The 17,266-nt window shown below is 39.9% G+C and overlaps 1 protein-coding gene across 1 annotated transcript; it reads left to right on the plus strand.

The window, feature by feature from the left end:
* The first annotated feature begins 631 nt into the window (after positions 1 to 631).
* On the plus strand, positions 632 to 17,020 carry LOC127329912 (achilleol B synthase-like). Its single transcript, XM_051356317.1, has 18 exons — positions 632 to 891; positions 1,003 to 1,188; positions 1,686 to 1,775; positions 2,258 to 2,452; positions 2,806 to 2,890; positions 3,678 to 3,844; positions 4,076 to 4,264; positions 4,351 to 4,464; positions 4,936 to 5,058; positions 5,134 to 5,253; positions 5,395 to 5,493; positions 7,410 to 7,466; positions 11,962 to 12,008; positions 12,098 to 12,241; positions 12,323 to 12,500; positions 16,157 to 16,231; positions 16,318 to 16,401; positions 16,735 to 17,020. Exons 1-18 carry the CDS (start codon positions 694 to 696, stop codon positions 16,849 to 16,851), a joined length of 2,268 nt encoding a protein of 755 aa, XP_051212277.1. The 5' UTR covers positions 632 to 693; the 3' UTR covers positions 16,852 to 17,020.
* The last annotated feature ends 246 nt before the right edge of the window (positions 17,021 to 17,266 follow it).

The raw sequence follows: 17,266 nt of genomic DNA on the forward strand, positions 1-17,266 counted from the left end.
AAATAGTCAATTAACATGTTTGTGTATCTAACAATGTAAGATATGATGTGTAGATGTGTGACTACCTTATGCCGTCTATGTCATCTATAGATGTGTAGCCTAGACTACCTTATGTATATAGTCCTTGGTACCTTTCTAGAGTATGAAAGCTACACTGAGCCATCACGTCCGCCAACAGGACAATGTGGCATGAGGCTGCACAACACCTTTGGGGTCCTGGAAGCACCCAATGATCTCGATCAGGGGAGAGAAAAAGACAAGGCTGGCCATCAAAGGAAGCATACCAACTTCCATCTATGAAAGATTCAATCAAATTCCCGAAGTGGTCCTCGTCTCCGTTGCCTTTCTCGCGATGAGGGGAACTCCGGAAGGGGCACGGTGGAGGCCCAAGATTGTTTGATGGTGGCCGGGCCTGGGCCCCAATAGAGAATATAGAGACTGGGCCTGCTGCCCTTTTCAAAATAAAAATAGAGCCATGAAGCCAAGTTGCACATTATCTACTTCGCTCGAAAGACCAAAGATTGGCCATCTACCGCGAACATAGGATACGGTGCTCACTCCCTGGATAGTGTCCATTAGTATATAAGAAAGGTCCGCCTACTCGGAGTGTCCAATATTTGCTCTAGTTTTTGCAGCTACAGGGAGCTGTTGGAGGCTACAGCTCCTACCTGAGTCTAATTTGCTTAGCTAACTATGTGGAGGCTAACGACCAGCGAGGGTGGCGGGCCGTGGCTACGGTCGGCCAATGGGTTCCTTGGACGACAGGTGTGGGAGTACGACCCTGACACGGGGACATCCGACGAGCGTGCCGAGGTCGACAGGCTACGCGCGGACTACACCAAGCACCGCTTCCACAGGAAGGAGTCACAGGACCTTCTCCTACGCTTGCAGGTACATGTACTCTTTTTTTGGCTTGATCATTTCTTATTTGTCTCCACACATTTTGGTGGCAACATCATTTATTATTTACTATATCTAACCCCTGCCCCTGCACTACTGCAGTATGCAAAACTAAACCCTCTTCCAGTGAATATTCCAACACTGAAGCTTGATAAAAGTGCAGAACTGACCGAAGAAATTCTATCAACTTCTCTGAGGAGAGCTCTAAATCGGTTTTCCACCCTGCAAGCAGATGACGGCCATTGGCCCGGTGACTACAGTGGGCTTCTGTTTATTATGCCTATCATTGTAAGTATTCATCTGTCCCACGATAAGGATGCCGGATTTTTCTACGTCTAGATGCATATAGACATCATATGTATAGTGATTCTATATCTTTGGAGATATATACGTGCAACAATGCAGATTGTTAGATCATATTTTCTTGGCCTAACTATACTGCATTCCTATTCCCTTGGTTTCTAACTACCGTGTGTTCTTACTTAAGTGAAAGACAATCTTTATGGTATATTATAATTTTTTTATAGTATTTTCTATACATACGGTTATAGCTTACGAAATTAATTTTGACTAAACCCAGAATACCAAGTAATTATTAGACTATCAAAGTGCAGACTCTGTCCATTTCTTAGGCAAAAACATGTTCATTTTCCATGCTTTTTTCAGTGATCTAGATTCTTCAAAATGATTAAATTTCTACTATTTAATTTTTTTTATCACTCTTGAAGTCTAGAGATGTTTTTCTTTTCTCATTACAGTTTAATTAACCTTATATTACTTTGCAGATATTTTCTTTGTATGTTACGGGATCACTTCACACCGTATTATCTCTGGAACATCGGCGTGAGATTATTCGTTACATTTACAACCATCAGGTATGAAAATTTAGCATATGTATATTCCACCATCTATTTGCGCTCACAAAATGTGGATAGGTGGATAAGCAAAGTATTAGACATTGACATGGTATGTAAGATATAATATTGGCGACATTTACAACCATCGGCATGAAAATTTAGCATATGTATATTCGACCATGCACTTGCGCTCAGAAAATGTGGATATGTTGATAAGCAAAGTTTTAGACATTGACATGGTCTCCAAGATATAATGTTGAAGACTTACTTTTACTATATTGCATTTAAGAACCCCCTAAAAATATAATATTCTTAATTTCTTTCCAAGAGAAAATTTGTAGATGTGATTTTCAAGATTGCAATCCAACTGTTATTTTATCGTAACAGTTATTTTTTTAAGTTTGATAGATGGTATGTTCGAATTTTTTTTCTTATTTGTAAACCATATGGACTGTAAGCTTTAAGAAAAGTAGATAAAGCATTATTTCTCATCTATGCAGAATGAGGATGGAGGGTGGGGAAAACAAGTTCTCGGCCCAAGTACTATGTTTGGGTCATGTTTTAATTATGCATCCTTAATGCTTCTTGGTGAGAAGCCAAATGGCGACAATGATGCTTTGGCCAAAGGACGGTCTTGGATTTTATCTCACGGAAGTGCAACTGCAATTCCACAATGGGGAAAGATATGGCTCTCGGTAAGTGTCAAACTAAAGAACATACGCAACATCTTTGATTTAACACTATATAGTCCATTACTGGATGAAAATTACATCAAAAAAGGAGTATCAGAAGATGATCGAGGGTCTTTTGATGGATGATCGAGGTCTTTTTTTTTGTAATTTGTTCTTACCATTCAGTATTTATCTCCACCTGAGCATTAATGTGAAGGCACTACACTAGCTTAAAAAATGGCTACCTCTTTTTCCAGGGCCTAGATAATTACCCTAGGTTGTACTTTCAACTAATGTCAGTTGCCATCAAAACCATGTTTAATGAAACTTTTATGCGAGATGACTAATGTAAGCTACTCATGGATATGTCAAAACAGATAATTGGCGTTTATGAATGGTCAGGAAACAATCCAATTATTCCTGAGTTGTGGCTGGTTCCAGATTTTCTTCCCATTCACCCAGGTACTCTTTAGATAAGTTACCGTAGCAAACATAACTGAATGACATAATTGTTGGAATATTATATCTTGCCTAACTATTTTCATTAGTTTGCACTTTTATGATAGTTGCCACTGCATCAATTATAATATTGTATCAGAGCCAGAGATCTTGAGTTCAAATCATGGCTAACACAATATTACAAATAAATATATGTGGACAGACTAATCCACGTGTGTTAGGCCCATGAAGAAGAATCCTATCGGCCTGGACGTGAGGGGGAGTGACAAAATATACTCCCTCCATCCCATGAAGGTTTTCTGAGAATTATTGAAAAAATTTCAGGTCTTAGATAACCTTTATGGAACAGAGGGAATAATATATTGCCTAGCCTTTCACCAGTTCAGACTTTTGAGTAGTTGGCTAGTGCAACAATTGTAATAATAGTGTGGGAGGGTGTCTATCTATATTGTAGTAGTGGTATTTTCTTAAATTGATCATTTCACCACTAAAGGTCACCAATTGCCTAAGCACCGTACAAGAATTTCTTTCCATAAAAAAATTAGCAAATGTAGAAAATGCGGAAAATTTTTTTCAACATGAAAAGCATTAAAAAGAAAAAAATAGAGCGGTTAAGGTAGCTCCGTTGAGAGCCTCCGATTTGTCTTTTTTGTTAGTTCGCCCAATCCTTCATATTCGAGATGTGAGTTTGTTTTCATGTATCACCAATCATTTTACTGCCTAAGCATATTTATTTTCTACAAACCTTACCATTCCCATGTCATTCTCCAAACTAATCATTCATATCCAGGTCGGTTTTGGTGTTTTACCCGGTTGGTGTACATGTCAATGGCCTATCTTTATGGAAAGAAATTTGTTGGACCCATTACTACAACTATCTTAGCACTACGAGATGACCTCTATAATACAGCATATGAGAAAGTTAACTGGGACAAGGCGCGTCACTCATGTGCCAAGGTTCGTTTGCTAGTATCATTTTTTTAATTATTAATTCGATGCGTATGGTTAGTTAAGATCTGCATTTTCACAAGTTATTATTAATAGTGAGGTAAACTTACTAAGTACATGTAGCCACATCATCCCTGTAATGCTAGCCTTCGTAGTGCTGTGAAAATAGAAATATTGTTTTCTAGGTAAACAAATATATTTAAAATGCAAAAGTGGCACGCATTTGTTCTTTTTGTACAGGAAGACCTTCATTATCCTCGCTCACATGTGCAAGATATACTCTTTGGTTGCCTTAACAACTTTGTGGAGCCCGTGCTGAACTGTTGGCCAGCCAACAAGCTCAGAGAGAGAGCTTTGAGTAACCTTATGGAGCACATCCATTATGAAGACGAAACAACAAATTTTGTCGGAAAATGTCCTATTAACAAGGTAAAAACATATGGAATCTAATTTGTTTAAATGGATTGAAGTCCTAACTTATCCAGTCAAATTTTGTGACTTAACTTTGTAATTAGGCATTGAACATGATTTGCTGCTGGGTAGAAAACCCAAATTCAGATGCATTCAAGCAACATCTTCCGAGGTTTTATGATTACTTATGGCTTTCAGAAGATGGAATGAAAGCACAGGTACTTGATAATATGTGGATTCTTTCAAGTTTACTTTTACGTGTGACAATTTTTTCGGTCATTAACAAGTTTCACAAAGAAATCAAATTTTTTATAATCCTTAGACTTGTGAGAAATATATTGTTCGCTAGTTAAATTTAGTCAATAGGCATAATTCAAACGTGTGCTGGAACTATTGGAGGAGAATTGTAATCGTAGAGGTATATCTCACATTTTTGTAGCTATAGTTCGATCCCTAGCATAACTATAAATTATGTTTTTAAGTAAATAATATAAAATTGATGTTGTACTTGAAATGTAACATACTTTTTCTATGTTACACCAGATATGTATGGAAGCAAAAATGTATTTTTCATATTTTCATGTTAACCATAAAGATCTATTCGATATGAACAGATCATCTAAATAAAACATGGTATGTCCAATGCAAAATGTAAGACAACCAAAATAATATATATTATATAAACACAGGTATATGATGGCTGCCATAACTGGGAATTAGCCTTCATAATCCATGCCTATTTCTCAACGGATCTTATTGCCGAGTTTGCCACAACTCTAGAAAAGGCTCACGATTTCATTAAAAAATCACAGGTATGGGGTTCTCCATATTTATCATGTAAAAAATATATTTCAAAACAAATCTAACATATATTTTATTACTTGAAGGTTCTAAGAAACCAGCCTAACTACAGAAGATTTTACCGCCATAGATCAAAAGGTGCATGGACACTTTCAACTGTAGACAATGGTTGGTCGGTGGCCGATTGTACTGCAGAAGTTGTTAAGGTTAGCATTAGTATTTTGTATCCTTATACAATGACATTTATTTGCACTAAGAACCAGCCTCCTGATATCAAATAATTTATTATGAAATAGTCATGGTTTATTTACTCTAAATTACAAATATTCTTTGGTCATTTCCTTTAGGCATTGCTGCGGTTATCAAAGATTTCACCTAAACTTGTTGGGGATCCAATATCACAAGAAAGGTTGTATGACGCCATAGATTGCCTCCTTTCTTTTATGGTAAGACCATTGTAAGTAAATCAACTAACATTAAATTATGTTGATCATCAATATTCCATACAATATGCTCAATATAAGATCAGAAGTATACAGAAACCTGACATACAAATGCAGTGTTCCTCGCTGGTTCTATGTAAACAAATGCAGAAGAAATAAACAAACCTTGTTGGACATTGTGAAGAAGTATGCTGTACACGCAGTATATGATCAGAACTATACAGATACCTGACCCAGAGTGTCAGCATACGTAACTAGTTCTAATTTAAACAAATGGAAAAAAGTACATACTACATAGAAAAGAATAAGTTGATCTTATTAAGTATTTTGATATTATAAAGATTTTTCTCGTACACAAGGCTTGTTGTGACATCGGCTAGTCTTCCCGTTGTGCATATACCAGCCGATGAAATAGATGCACGAGTCCATCCAGAAAAAAAAAGACCGCTTTGCTCTCGTACGGTCGCCCCGCCCCCCCCCCCCCCCCCCCACCCACCCACCAGGCGACCGAGGGGTTGAAATCCTAGCCGTGCTGCCACAGCTCCCCTTACCCTCCCCTCCTCCTCCTCGTCCCTGCCTGGAGACACCGCCGGGATAAACCCACGATATCCATGAAGGGGGCGGCGGGGAGCTGAGCCCTTGCCCCCCTCCCCCCCCCCCCCCCCCCCCCCCCCCCCCGCCCCCACACCCCACCCCCTGCAGGTGTCTAGGTGGAGGATCTCTGCGCCGGGATCGCCATGACAAAGGTGGCTGCTCTACGGGCTCCCTTTTTTCGATGGCTGGCCCCTGGCAAGGTCTTAGCCGAGGGAGATCTGTCCGACGGCTTTCACGGTGCGGGATACATAATCGAGGCGGCGGGATCGGATGGTGAGACGACGCTGACCGTGCAGCCGGTTGCGTTCGTGGATGATGCTGACTAGCGCCCTGCCGTGCGGGCGGCTAGACGACGACGGGTGCGGCTCAAGGGTGGGTGGCTTTGTCTGCTCCCGTCGGAGCCCAAAGATCACATCTTCACCCTCCCTCTGGCATCTCCCTCCTTGAGGATCTTCAATGTTGGCTTCGTACCGGTTATGGATGGCTAAAGAGCGGATGTGGCTGTTAGGGTTGGTAGAAATCCTCGGTCTTTGACCATAGTGGCGGCGACGCCTTTGGGGTGCCGTGACTTGGTGAGGTTCCACTGAGGTCCCATCCCCTCACCTTCCTACCCCCGTCCTGGGTGAAAGCCCAAAATCTGCTTGGATTGGATGGTTGCGGCGCCATGGGCATCATTCCCTCCTTGGAGGCGCCATCTTGGGACCGGTGATGTAGCGACGAGCTGTGCCATAGTCGGTGTTTATCTGTTGGCGGTGTTGCTGCTTTTCTCAGCTCCGCTGCGTCTTTGAGTTCTACGGCTAATCCCAAGCTTTTCCCTTCTCCTGGTTGTCCTCGTTGAAGTTGTTCGTAGCACCGGTGTGCCTGTCATGGCGAGGAGGTCTGTGTGGTATGCCCGTTTAGTTTCCTGGAATGCATCTCTCCATGTTCTAGGGTGAACATCTTCACTCGCGGACCGAACGGCACCCTGCAATCCAAGGCAAGAGGGTTGGGGCTCTCTTCGGCGATGGAGGAAGAAGGTGTTTCTTCGTTGACACCGGTTGGTGATCATTGTGTGCTGCCCTCCATGCCATTGCTTACTTGGTGCTGCTACTAGCTACTTCTGTCTTGGCGTTCTTGCAAGGAGGATATCGCCGACTCAAGCTGTGTTTCTGGTTTATCTTTATATGTTTGAGTTGGGTGTTGTGTTGTAACCTATTTTAGCATTCCTGTATTTTTCGGCCACACGGCTTTATTAATTTAAAGCATGGCATCTTTCCTACAGTTTAAAAAAACTATACCAGCAGACTAATAACTGGTTCTCTTTTTTGTTTATTTTGGTGCTGAAGAATACCGATGGGACTTTCTCTACGTACGAACGTAAAAGAACTGCGTCTTGGTTAGAGGTACGTAACACTCTGATGAGTTTCGTTCTAGTAAGCTTATTACTTCAGAGCATGTACGGTGCCGTTACTGGTTGTGATTGCGACGGTGCCGTTCACGGGTATATGGTCGAAACACAATAATCCTCCAGGACGACGAGGGTGCATTCTGGACGATTAAGGGCCTCGTTTCGCACACCAGTTTTCGTGGGTTTGTAGTGTATTTCCCGAGCTAACCCAATACCCTCAAAAACTCTCCATGAACCGTTTCATAGGCCGGGATTACACGGGTTGAGCCCCAGCAATACCCTGGAAACTTGTCAGGTTGAAGTAGATCAGAACCGCGATTTATACCCTCGCGTTTTTGGCCGTTTGTTAACATGTCGGTGTCCCGATCTGCCTTCTCTCCTGACAAACGATGCAATAGCCGGAGTATTATTGCTGACTTAAACCTGTGCACCAAAAAGCAAAATTTGGCAAATGGGAAGGTGATTGAGGTAGAGAAGAGTATGGTGTAGGGCCGATCTGCCTTCTCTCCTGACAAACGATGCAATAGCCAATGGTATTGCTGAATTAAACGTGTGTACCAAACAGCCAAATTTGACAAATCGGAAGGGGGTTGAGGTAGAGAAGAGTATTGGGGGAACCAAGTGTTTTCAGCCAATCGCCATGTGATTGTGCTCAGCAAAGCAACTGAAACCGCTCCTGAAAATGTTAGCCATGTTAACATGTCGGTGCTCAGCAAAGCAATCTTGACTCACAAGATTCATGGAGCCGGAAGGTGCGGCTAGCCAAGAGAATAGCTGAGTTAGTAGCTACATGTTTTAAAAAAAGTTGTTAGCTACATGTGTACGTATGAAGTAGTCATGTGTTTGTGGCCTGATTTAGTGCGTGAGTGGCGCGCGATCAGGGCCAGGTCGTTGCTTGGCTGCTAGGTGAGTGTGTGACGCTATTTAAAGCGGCTACGTTAGAGCTAGCAGATGAGAGTCTCATGTGTAATCTCCAGCTTATGAGCGTGTGTGGAGAGGAAACAGAGATGTAGTCTCAGCATGACCGTGGTGTGTGCCCGGCCGGTAGGAGAGCTCCTCCGGGTAGTGTTGCGTGTGTGCATGTGTACCTCCATGCAGCGTTGGTCGCCAGGAAAACTCTATGGTGTCTCCCTCGTCTTCTTCAGTTCCGGTGATTGTGTCACCGGAGAACTGCCCGGTATGTGTCGCCGGAGGGCTGCGGCGTTTGTCGCCAGCGCGGGAGGGCTGCTTGGCGTGTGTAGCTGGAGGTAGCTAGCCCAAACACAAAACAAGTCCTAAATTGCGCTCAAGCCTTGTAGTGATGCTCCATCCGGTTCGGAAGCCATAACCTTAAGGATTAGTCCGCTCTCTCTACGATTTTCACATTTCAACCACGCCAAGATCTATTTATTTTTCCACGAGGAATGAGATGAATAGAGCTAGCTAGCTGCATGAAAGCGACGTTTGAATGATCCATTGGTTAACCGTGTCCATTGGGCAATACCTAATGATTTTATGTATGGGTAACTATAATATGTATTCGGGTAAACCTACACCTCCCATTGACTACTGATATTGAAATGGACTTCAGATTTTGAATGTTCTCCGCTCTCCGGCTCACGGTGTCCCCTGAGGCCCTGAGTAAGTTGGTTGTGTCTTGAGAATGACCAGAGGGTCAGATGGTTAGCTCGAGTTGGTGGCTACCCCGCAACCCAGGTTCGAATCTTGTCGGACACGGATTTGCGGCTCATTGAGCTTCTTCTATAAGAATAAGCCCTGGGTGCTAGTGCCCATGGGTCTCGTTTTTTTTTTAAGTTGGTTGTGTCTTTCCAGCAATGCCTTTCTCGTTTTTTTCAAAAAAGCAATGCCTTTTTTTTCTCAAGCTACTTTATTTTTACCTGAGGACACTGGAATTTCGGGTTACTGCACAATCTCAAAAATCTCGCTTATTTACCGTCTGAGTAAATTCAAACAAATGTTGAATTCAAATTTTTTGGTGCCAAAACAACTAAACTTGCTATCCATACTGTGCACTGTTGAATATTGGTCAGAGGTTTGCTCCTTCGCCCAGCAGGTTGCATGCTCGAGCAAGCTTGATGAATTGCCGGTATTTGTTTCCATTTTTGCGTCAGAGTTAAAACTATCCTAAGATTTATTGTGTCCGAGAAGGTTTCGAAACGGTGACCCCAGAACAAGTTGCAAAGGTTGCAGGCAACCCTAGTTGACGGTCACCCGCCCAAGCTAAAGGGAGCGGTTAGTTTAGACAAAGAAAACATTTCATTTTAGGCATATTTTAAACTGTAGTGATTGCTATTTTTGAAAAGTTTTGCATGTATGTGGAACAGAACGAATCTGCTGATGTAAGCAAGAATCTTTCAGAAATAAAAAATTTAAATGTTTAATCTCACAAATGACAACTTTGATTTCAAATCCGTTTTCACCTATGAACCGGTCTCAACGAGATCTTCGAAACTAACACACATGTTAATATGTTTCGATAACTTTTTTTCGGGCTAAAATTTATCAATCCTGAAATACGGAATTTAGCAACCGTAAATTTAAAAACTTACAGACACGAAAAGTTAATTTCTTACAAAGTATTTGAAAAAAAATAGTAATATTCAAAAAAATATTTATGGTAAAATTTCCATTTTTAGCAAAAAATAATTTAACTAAATTTTTTATACACGGAAAATTCGGCAAGGATGCACTAGCCGACAGATTCCGCTGAATTCAGCAGAATCATTTCCAAATTTAAATATTCAAAATATTTTAACTGTCAGATGATAACTCCAAATTAACATTCATTTTCACCAATAATTACGTCTCGACGAGATCTTCAAAATTAGCACCCATATTAATATGTTTCGACAACTTTTTTTGGACTACAAGTTATCAACCCTGAAAAACGTCATTTATCAACCCGGTGCCCCGTTATCTATCAACGGTAAAATATAAAAACTATCAACCCGAGAAACTAAATTTTGTTTAGAATACATTTTTTACCTTACAAGCTATCAATCCGGTGCCCCGTTATTTATCAACTGGAAATATAAATAACTATCAACCCTAAAAAGTAATTTTTATTTAGAATATTTTAGCAACATTTTTTTTAGCTTACAAAGCTATCAACCTGGTGCCCCGTTATTTATCAACGGTAAATATAAATAACTATCAACCCTAAAAAAGTTAATTTTATTTGGAATATTTTAGCGACTATTTTTTACTGTACAAGCTATCAACTCGGTGCCCCGTTATTTATCAACGGTTAGAATAAATAACTATCAACCCTAAAAAATATTTCATTTAGAATATTTTAGCGACTCTCTTTTAACTTACAAGCTATCAACCCGGTGTCTCGTTATTTATCAACATCAAAATATAAATAAATACCAACCCTAAAACTTTATTTTATTTAGAATATTTTAGCGACTTTTTTTAAGTTTACAAGCTATCAACCCGGTGACCCGTTATTTATCAGTGGTAAAAATTAAATAACTATCAACCCTAAAATTTTAATTTCACTTAGAATATTTTAGCCACTCTTTTTTTTACAAGTTATCAACCCGGTGCCCGATATTTATCAATGTAAATTTAAATACCTAGCAACCCTAAAAATTAATTTTCATTTAGAATATTTTAGCGACTCTTTTTTTTCACAAGTTATCAACCCGGTGCCCCGGTATCTATCAACGGTAAATTTAAATACCTAGCAACCCTAAAAAGTAAATTTTATGTGCAACTCAAATTCCATTTTTAGCTTACAACTTAAAATAGTACTTAATTTTAGTAGCAAGTGGTAGTTCATTTGAGTTTCAAGTGGATCCCCCACCCGTTATTTTCTCTCTAAAAAATCACTAGCCCAAAAAAGGGAATTATAAAAATTAATCCAAAAAACATGAATTACCGTACGAAAATAACAAAAAGAGAAATTGCAAAGAGAGAATTGTCAAAAAGAAATTGTCAAAAGGGAATTGTTCAAAGGGAAACATTAATTAGCATATCAAATAATCAATTAAAAGGGAATTGCAAAATACTCCATGCACATGGTCTGGTCCGCATGAGCACGTGCATAGCATGTAATCAGCGTGTGATTGTGCATGTGCATGCGCATGGTGATTAGTTAGAAAAGAAGTGGCAGGTGGATGTGCATGGCTACATGTGAAAAGGGTTTGAAGAAAACGATAAAATATGCATGGCCGCATGTGTATTAGTAGAGTTTGCTTGTGCATGTGCGATTAGTGTGGGACTGCATGCAGAAAACGACAAAAGAGATGGCAGATAAAGAGAATTGAATCACGCGTCCGCGTGAGCTTCGCGCACGAAAACAACCGCGCTCGCGGTCAAACGCGGGGGAGGTAATCTGGTTGCAAAGAGCCTGGCAACTGCAGCACATTTGCATTTGCTAGTAGACCCTCTGGAAACAAATAAGCTCTTGTTCTTCCAAAGCTCAATAATTTCTATTTTGTACCTCTAGTCTCCATCATAACATATGTATTCTGTTCACCTAGGTTCTCAATCCTTCTGAGAGTTTTCGCAACATTGTCGTCGATTACCCGTAAGAATAATATGGTGTCATTATACGCTTTGCCACTATATCAGTACTTTATCCAGTCAACTAAGCTGTCGTAAATTAATAACTTCTAGATCGGTTGAATGCACATCATCGGCTCTTGATGCTTTGGTGATCTTCAAAGATATGTATCCACAATATCGTAGAGGAGAGATAGAAAATTGCATAAAAAATGCTTCGCTGTTCATTGAAAAGAGCCAACGAAAGGATGGTGCATGGTAAGTGCCATTATGCCATTAATTACATGCATACGTCTTGCATAATGATTGGGACTATATCATTATTTGTTTAACTCGCAGGTATGGCACTTGGGGTATTTGTTTCACTTATGGAACCATGTTTGCTGTAAGAGGATTAGTTGCTGCTGGAAGAACTTATGATAATAGTCATTCCATTAGGAAAGCTTGCAGTTTTCTGTTGTCGAATCAACAAAATACAGGTGGATGGGGAGAAAGCTATATTTCTAGTGACATTGAGGTAACATTTTTAACTGATTTCTTATGAACAAAGACATTTACCCGTCAGAGTTTTAATGATTCTCATAATTCTTGCAAATAATTATGTCATTATAACATTAAAATAATGTTTAACTCAATGGACACAAAAACACTATACGCGAAGATGATATATAAGGCAACTTCAAAACGAAAATTTGAAATAATGGAGAATATCATAAATAAAACAACTGGTTCGGAAAAGATAACATTCCTGATTTAGTGTCCGGAGAACCTGTTGCGACATGTGTGCATGCATGTGTTGTTGTGGGGGGCTTGTACATACATGCTTGATTAGTTTTAGGTGCGCGTTAAGCATCCCCGTGCGCATAATATCACTCGATCCTTAGCTTCCACGTGCCAACACATGTTCTTCTAAAAAAATACCAAAAAGCAACGAGAAACTATCTTCTCCTTCGCACATGGTGCTACCGCACAACCGCTCTTTCCCCCCACCATGTGCGTCCCATGGCTGTCGGTGGACAACAGGTCGCAGACATCACATGAGAATACAGTCGAGGGCATCGCTGATGCAGCATACTTTCCCGCGCCATGCACCTTCTCCATGCAAACCGACGTCACTCTCCATTATCGGACAACCTCAACATGATGTTGCTGGTGCAGCAGCTCCACCAGCCACCTTTGCATAAGCAATGTTGCCCCTTGTAGAAACACCGCACACGTCGGGGAGTATGACCTTCCCTGCTTGCAGCATCCCACTCCGAGTTGCAGCTGTGCCGCCTGCTCCTCCCCTAGCTCTGTGATCTTTTTTGCCGCAACCGTGGTGCCCCCTATGTAGCAACACCGCAAACCTCTAGTAGCAATGCCCCCCCCCCCCCTCTTTTGCAGCGCCACTTTTACCACCACCGCCGAATGATGGGAGCAACGACTGGCGCCCGTGGGAGCAGTGCCAGCTTCCCGTGGGAGCAGCGCCAACTGCCCATGGAAGCAGATCCGGCTTGGCAGCAGGTCCGGCCTTTGGTGCGAGCGTCGAGGGATGCCCCATGGGAGCATCGATGGCCGCCTATGGGAGCAGCGCCTCACACCACTTGAGCACCACCTCCATAGCCCCTTGCATAATCCAATGGTTCCCTTGGTGACCCAGGAGACTACACACGCTCCCAAACATAATGGAGCTTGCCGCCCAAGCAGAAACAACCAACATAGGCTATGTCACCCCCTGATGAGTCTCACTTGAGAGAGAGAGCCGAGAGAAATTTAAACGAGAGGAATTGATGGGGTGGAGACGGCACGCTGTGGGGAGAGGACGAGAAGCAAAAGGATAAGGCCGTGGGTGTGGGAGGCTGAAATATTTTTTGTCCGGTGGATTTCATCTAACGGTCGCGTGAGCGGAGGAGGCGAGCGTGCGTTTCTTCGAGGAAGAGAGAGAGAGAGCACATTTTCCTTAGGTTTAGGAAGTATCCCACACATTATTCAGAGTAGAGACTACATACATTGTTGCAGTGGATATGCGACAATGTCATGTTGCAATGCATTTGCACAGCTTGTGTTTTCCGATTGACCATATTTGCCACGTGAATGCAAGAATTTAAAACTGCCACGCCTCTCACTCTCTATCTTACGCGACATTCCTTTTAAATGTAGAGACAAGTAGGTGATGACTTATGACTAACAGAATGTTCATAATTTCAATATGTGGGTAAGATAAACTAATTACAATGCCATAAATCTAGATTAATTGGTAGAACATATTTTAAGGTGTCTAGTAATTATATAATATTGAACTTGTTTCATATACTGAACAATCTGATAACCACAACAATTGTTATGCTTGACCACCAGATATATGAGAGTTGGCACATTATATGCACATATCGGGATAAATAATATTTGTAGTGAATGACTAGGAAGTAATTTTGAAACAAATAGTGGCTATTTCAAAGAAATACTAGTAGCTACATTGGAGAATTTCATAGATGTCTGGACAAGCTAGTTACTCTATCTGGTAACTATTTAAGTGTTTCTAAACAACATGCTAGTAACATTTTCAAAACCTAATAGATCAAAAAAATATAGGAATTTTTTGTGATCAAGCTCGTTGTTATGCTTCGATAAACTGGCATATATGTTTATAGAACCTAGGAGATGTTTCCGAGAACCTCATGTGTGTTTACACAGAAAGTGCTTTTAAAAACTGCGGTAGAATGATTTTGAGAACCTAGTAACTCTTAAAAACCAGTTTAGTATATTTAAACAACCTGGTAGTTTTATTTGTAGGACTTGATAATTGTTATCTAAAAACCTAATATTTATGCGAAAAACATGACAATCATAAATATACAACTATGTGTCCTGGCACGCGATCATTGTGCCTATTTTTACAAAACCTGATAAATTGTTTGTAAATAACTTGTTATGTAAATTTTGCGGAGATGGATTCCAGATAACTTAGCCACTGCTTTGGTAACAATGTTTAGTAAAACCTGGCAGTTGTTTCTAATTGACTGACTTAGTAGTGTTACAATTGAGAAAATCTTGTAGTTGTTACCTACATTGCTAATCCATATTTGATAGTTGTATACTTGGATATTCTGATCATCACATGAGGTATTCATCACCCCAATCATGAACTGAGCTGACCATAGTTCCTTATAATGAAATAGAAATTAGAAAATATGTTGTTGACATCAGTTTATAATAAATTGGATTTTTTAGACATGCTAGCATGTTTGGTGAGATTTCAATTTTAAACATGATGAATCAAATTGTTGCAACCAAGAAACCACATACATAATTTCAAAAGCATATATTGACACATGTGTTGATAACTTCTGTAGTATTATGTACTGGACTACTAGTTATTGTAGTTAGTACTTTGAGAAAACGCATAGAGATCTCTTGATTTATTAGGTAATGTATAACGTTGAACTTACCAATGTTAATAGGAGCTGCACGTTGTGGGGCGCGTGCATTTACTCGTGAATTTGCTAGTGGGTTTAGTCGAGAGGTATTGGGTGTCGCACACTAAGGATACTTTGCATCGCTAACTAGTAGTCCTATCCAATAATGTTTCCCATTTTGCCTCTCTCTGTATCCATAATAAAGCTTGTTTAACAACCATTGCATCATGAAGTTTCTTAACCAAAATAAGTCTAATAAATTGTAGTGCATGCGCTGGTGTCATGTAATATCTCTTCCATAGATTATGTGTTGTTGTATTTAAATTTACTAGCTGGCATAGTATATTTAATTACCAAAACGATGGAAAAGATAAACTTAATTATATCACCTAATGCTATCGTTCAAGTTCTTTGTGAAGTTTTAAGCCACATAGCTCTATACTACTCTCACGAATATGGAAAGTATTTTGGCTCATTTTGCTATAATTATAAGGACTAGCTAGTAATTATGTAAGAACAAATATGCATTTAGTATACCAAACAGAAATGTTAAAACTGACAGCTTTTGCAACGACTAGATACACCAAATTGAGTATGTACTACATGTGACATTGTTTGAATCTTCTACTCTTGGCTATGTGTCATTAATTTATTCAGACATTCTCAGTGTAATGTAGAACCTAGTGATTTTCATTAATTGTAGCTTCAACTTGATTTTAAAAGTATTTTCAAGATTACATGTTGTTAATCGTTGTGTTTCTTAATGAACTTTTTGCAGGATTATGTTGACAGTGGTAAACCTAATGCAGTGAACACTTCATTTGCAATGTTAGCTTTAATTTATGCTGGGCAGGTTTGTTTACTTTGTTTACATAATGTCATATTGTGAAAAGTATTCCTTATTTTTCAAGAGAATTTCATATGTTTGATTCTTACCAGCTTGGACGAGATCCGCTACCAGTATACCAAGCAGCAAGACTATTGATCAACATTCAGCTTGGAACCGGAGAATTTCCACAACAGGTAATTAAGATTTATTGGTTTATACATATGGTACTCTTAAGATCAATTTCTGAAAGATAATTACGGAACATAGTTTCACATAACAAAAAAACCATCTTAAAAACTTGAGATGCAAAATTTATTTATGATATGACAAAAAAAGGTATTGAGATACACCCTAGTGATCATTTTGTAGGATAGTAAATTCAAGTGGCATGCCCGAAGATGTGTACAGTGTAATCTAAATTAATAAGATTCTTCATGATTTAATGATAATTAGTCATTAGAACTTGAACTACACATAACTTGAACTACACATAAATTGGTGCTCTTGTGCTTGGACTTTGATACCAGGAACATATTGGATGCTTTAACTCCTCCCTGTACTTTAACTATGCCAACTACCGCAACATATTCCCTATTTTGGCTCTTGGGGAGCTTCGAGGACGAATTATGGCGAAGAAGAACTGATGTAGATGCAGGTGCATGCGTACTATATACATCAATATTCGAGATACAAAGGGTCTGTAATGATGGACATACAACATTGTTCCTTCCCGATAGAATTTCATATTCATGTACGTGTATTTTGATAGGGTATAGGCGTTGAACTCTCACGATGTAATGCTCAACAATAATTACATGGACGCATCATTTCATTTACTAGTTGAACGCAAACTATTTTTCCCACACTTCTATATTGATCCAGGGAAAATTACACACTTACATATTCTTCCTTACAAAACAATGTAATGGAGAAGGAAGTTCAGTGTAACCAAAGTGCTATAGAAAACCTGACACACTGAATATATACAAGTGTAATTTCATAAGGGAAACACCAAAAAAGATACATGCCATCGTTGATATACGGGTCATCATAGGTTTA

The sequence above is a fragment of the Lolium perenne genome, chromosome 2 (genome assembly GCF_019359855.2).
Source record: "Lolium perenne isolate Kyuss_39 chromosome 2, Kyuss_2.0, whole genome shotgun sequence".
In the NCBI taxonomy this organism is placed as follows: Eukaryota; Viridiplantae; Streptophyta; class Magnoliopsida; order Poales; family Poaceae; genus Lolium; species Lolium perenne.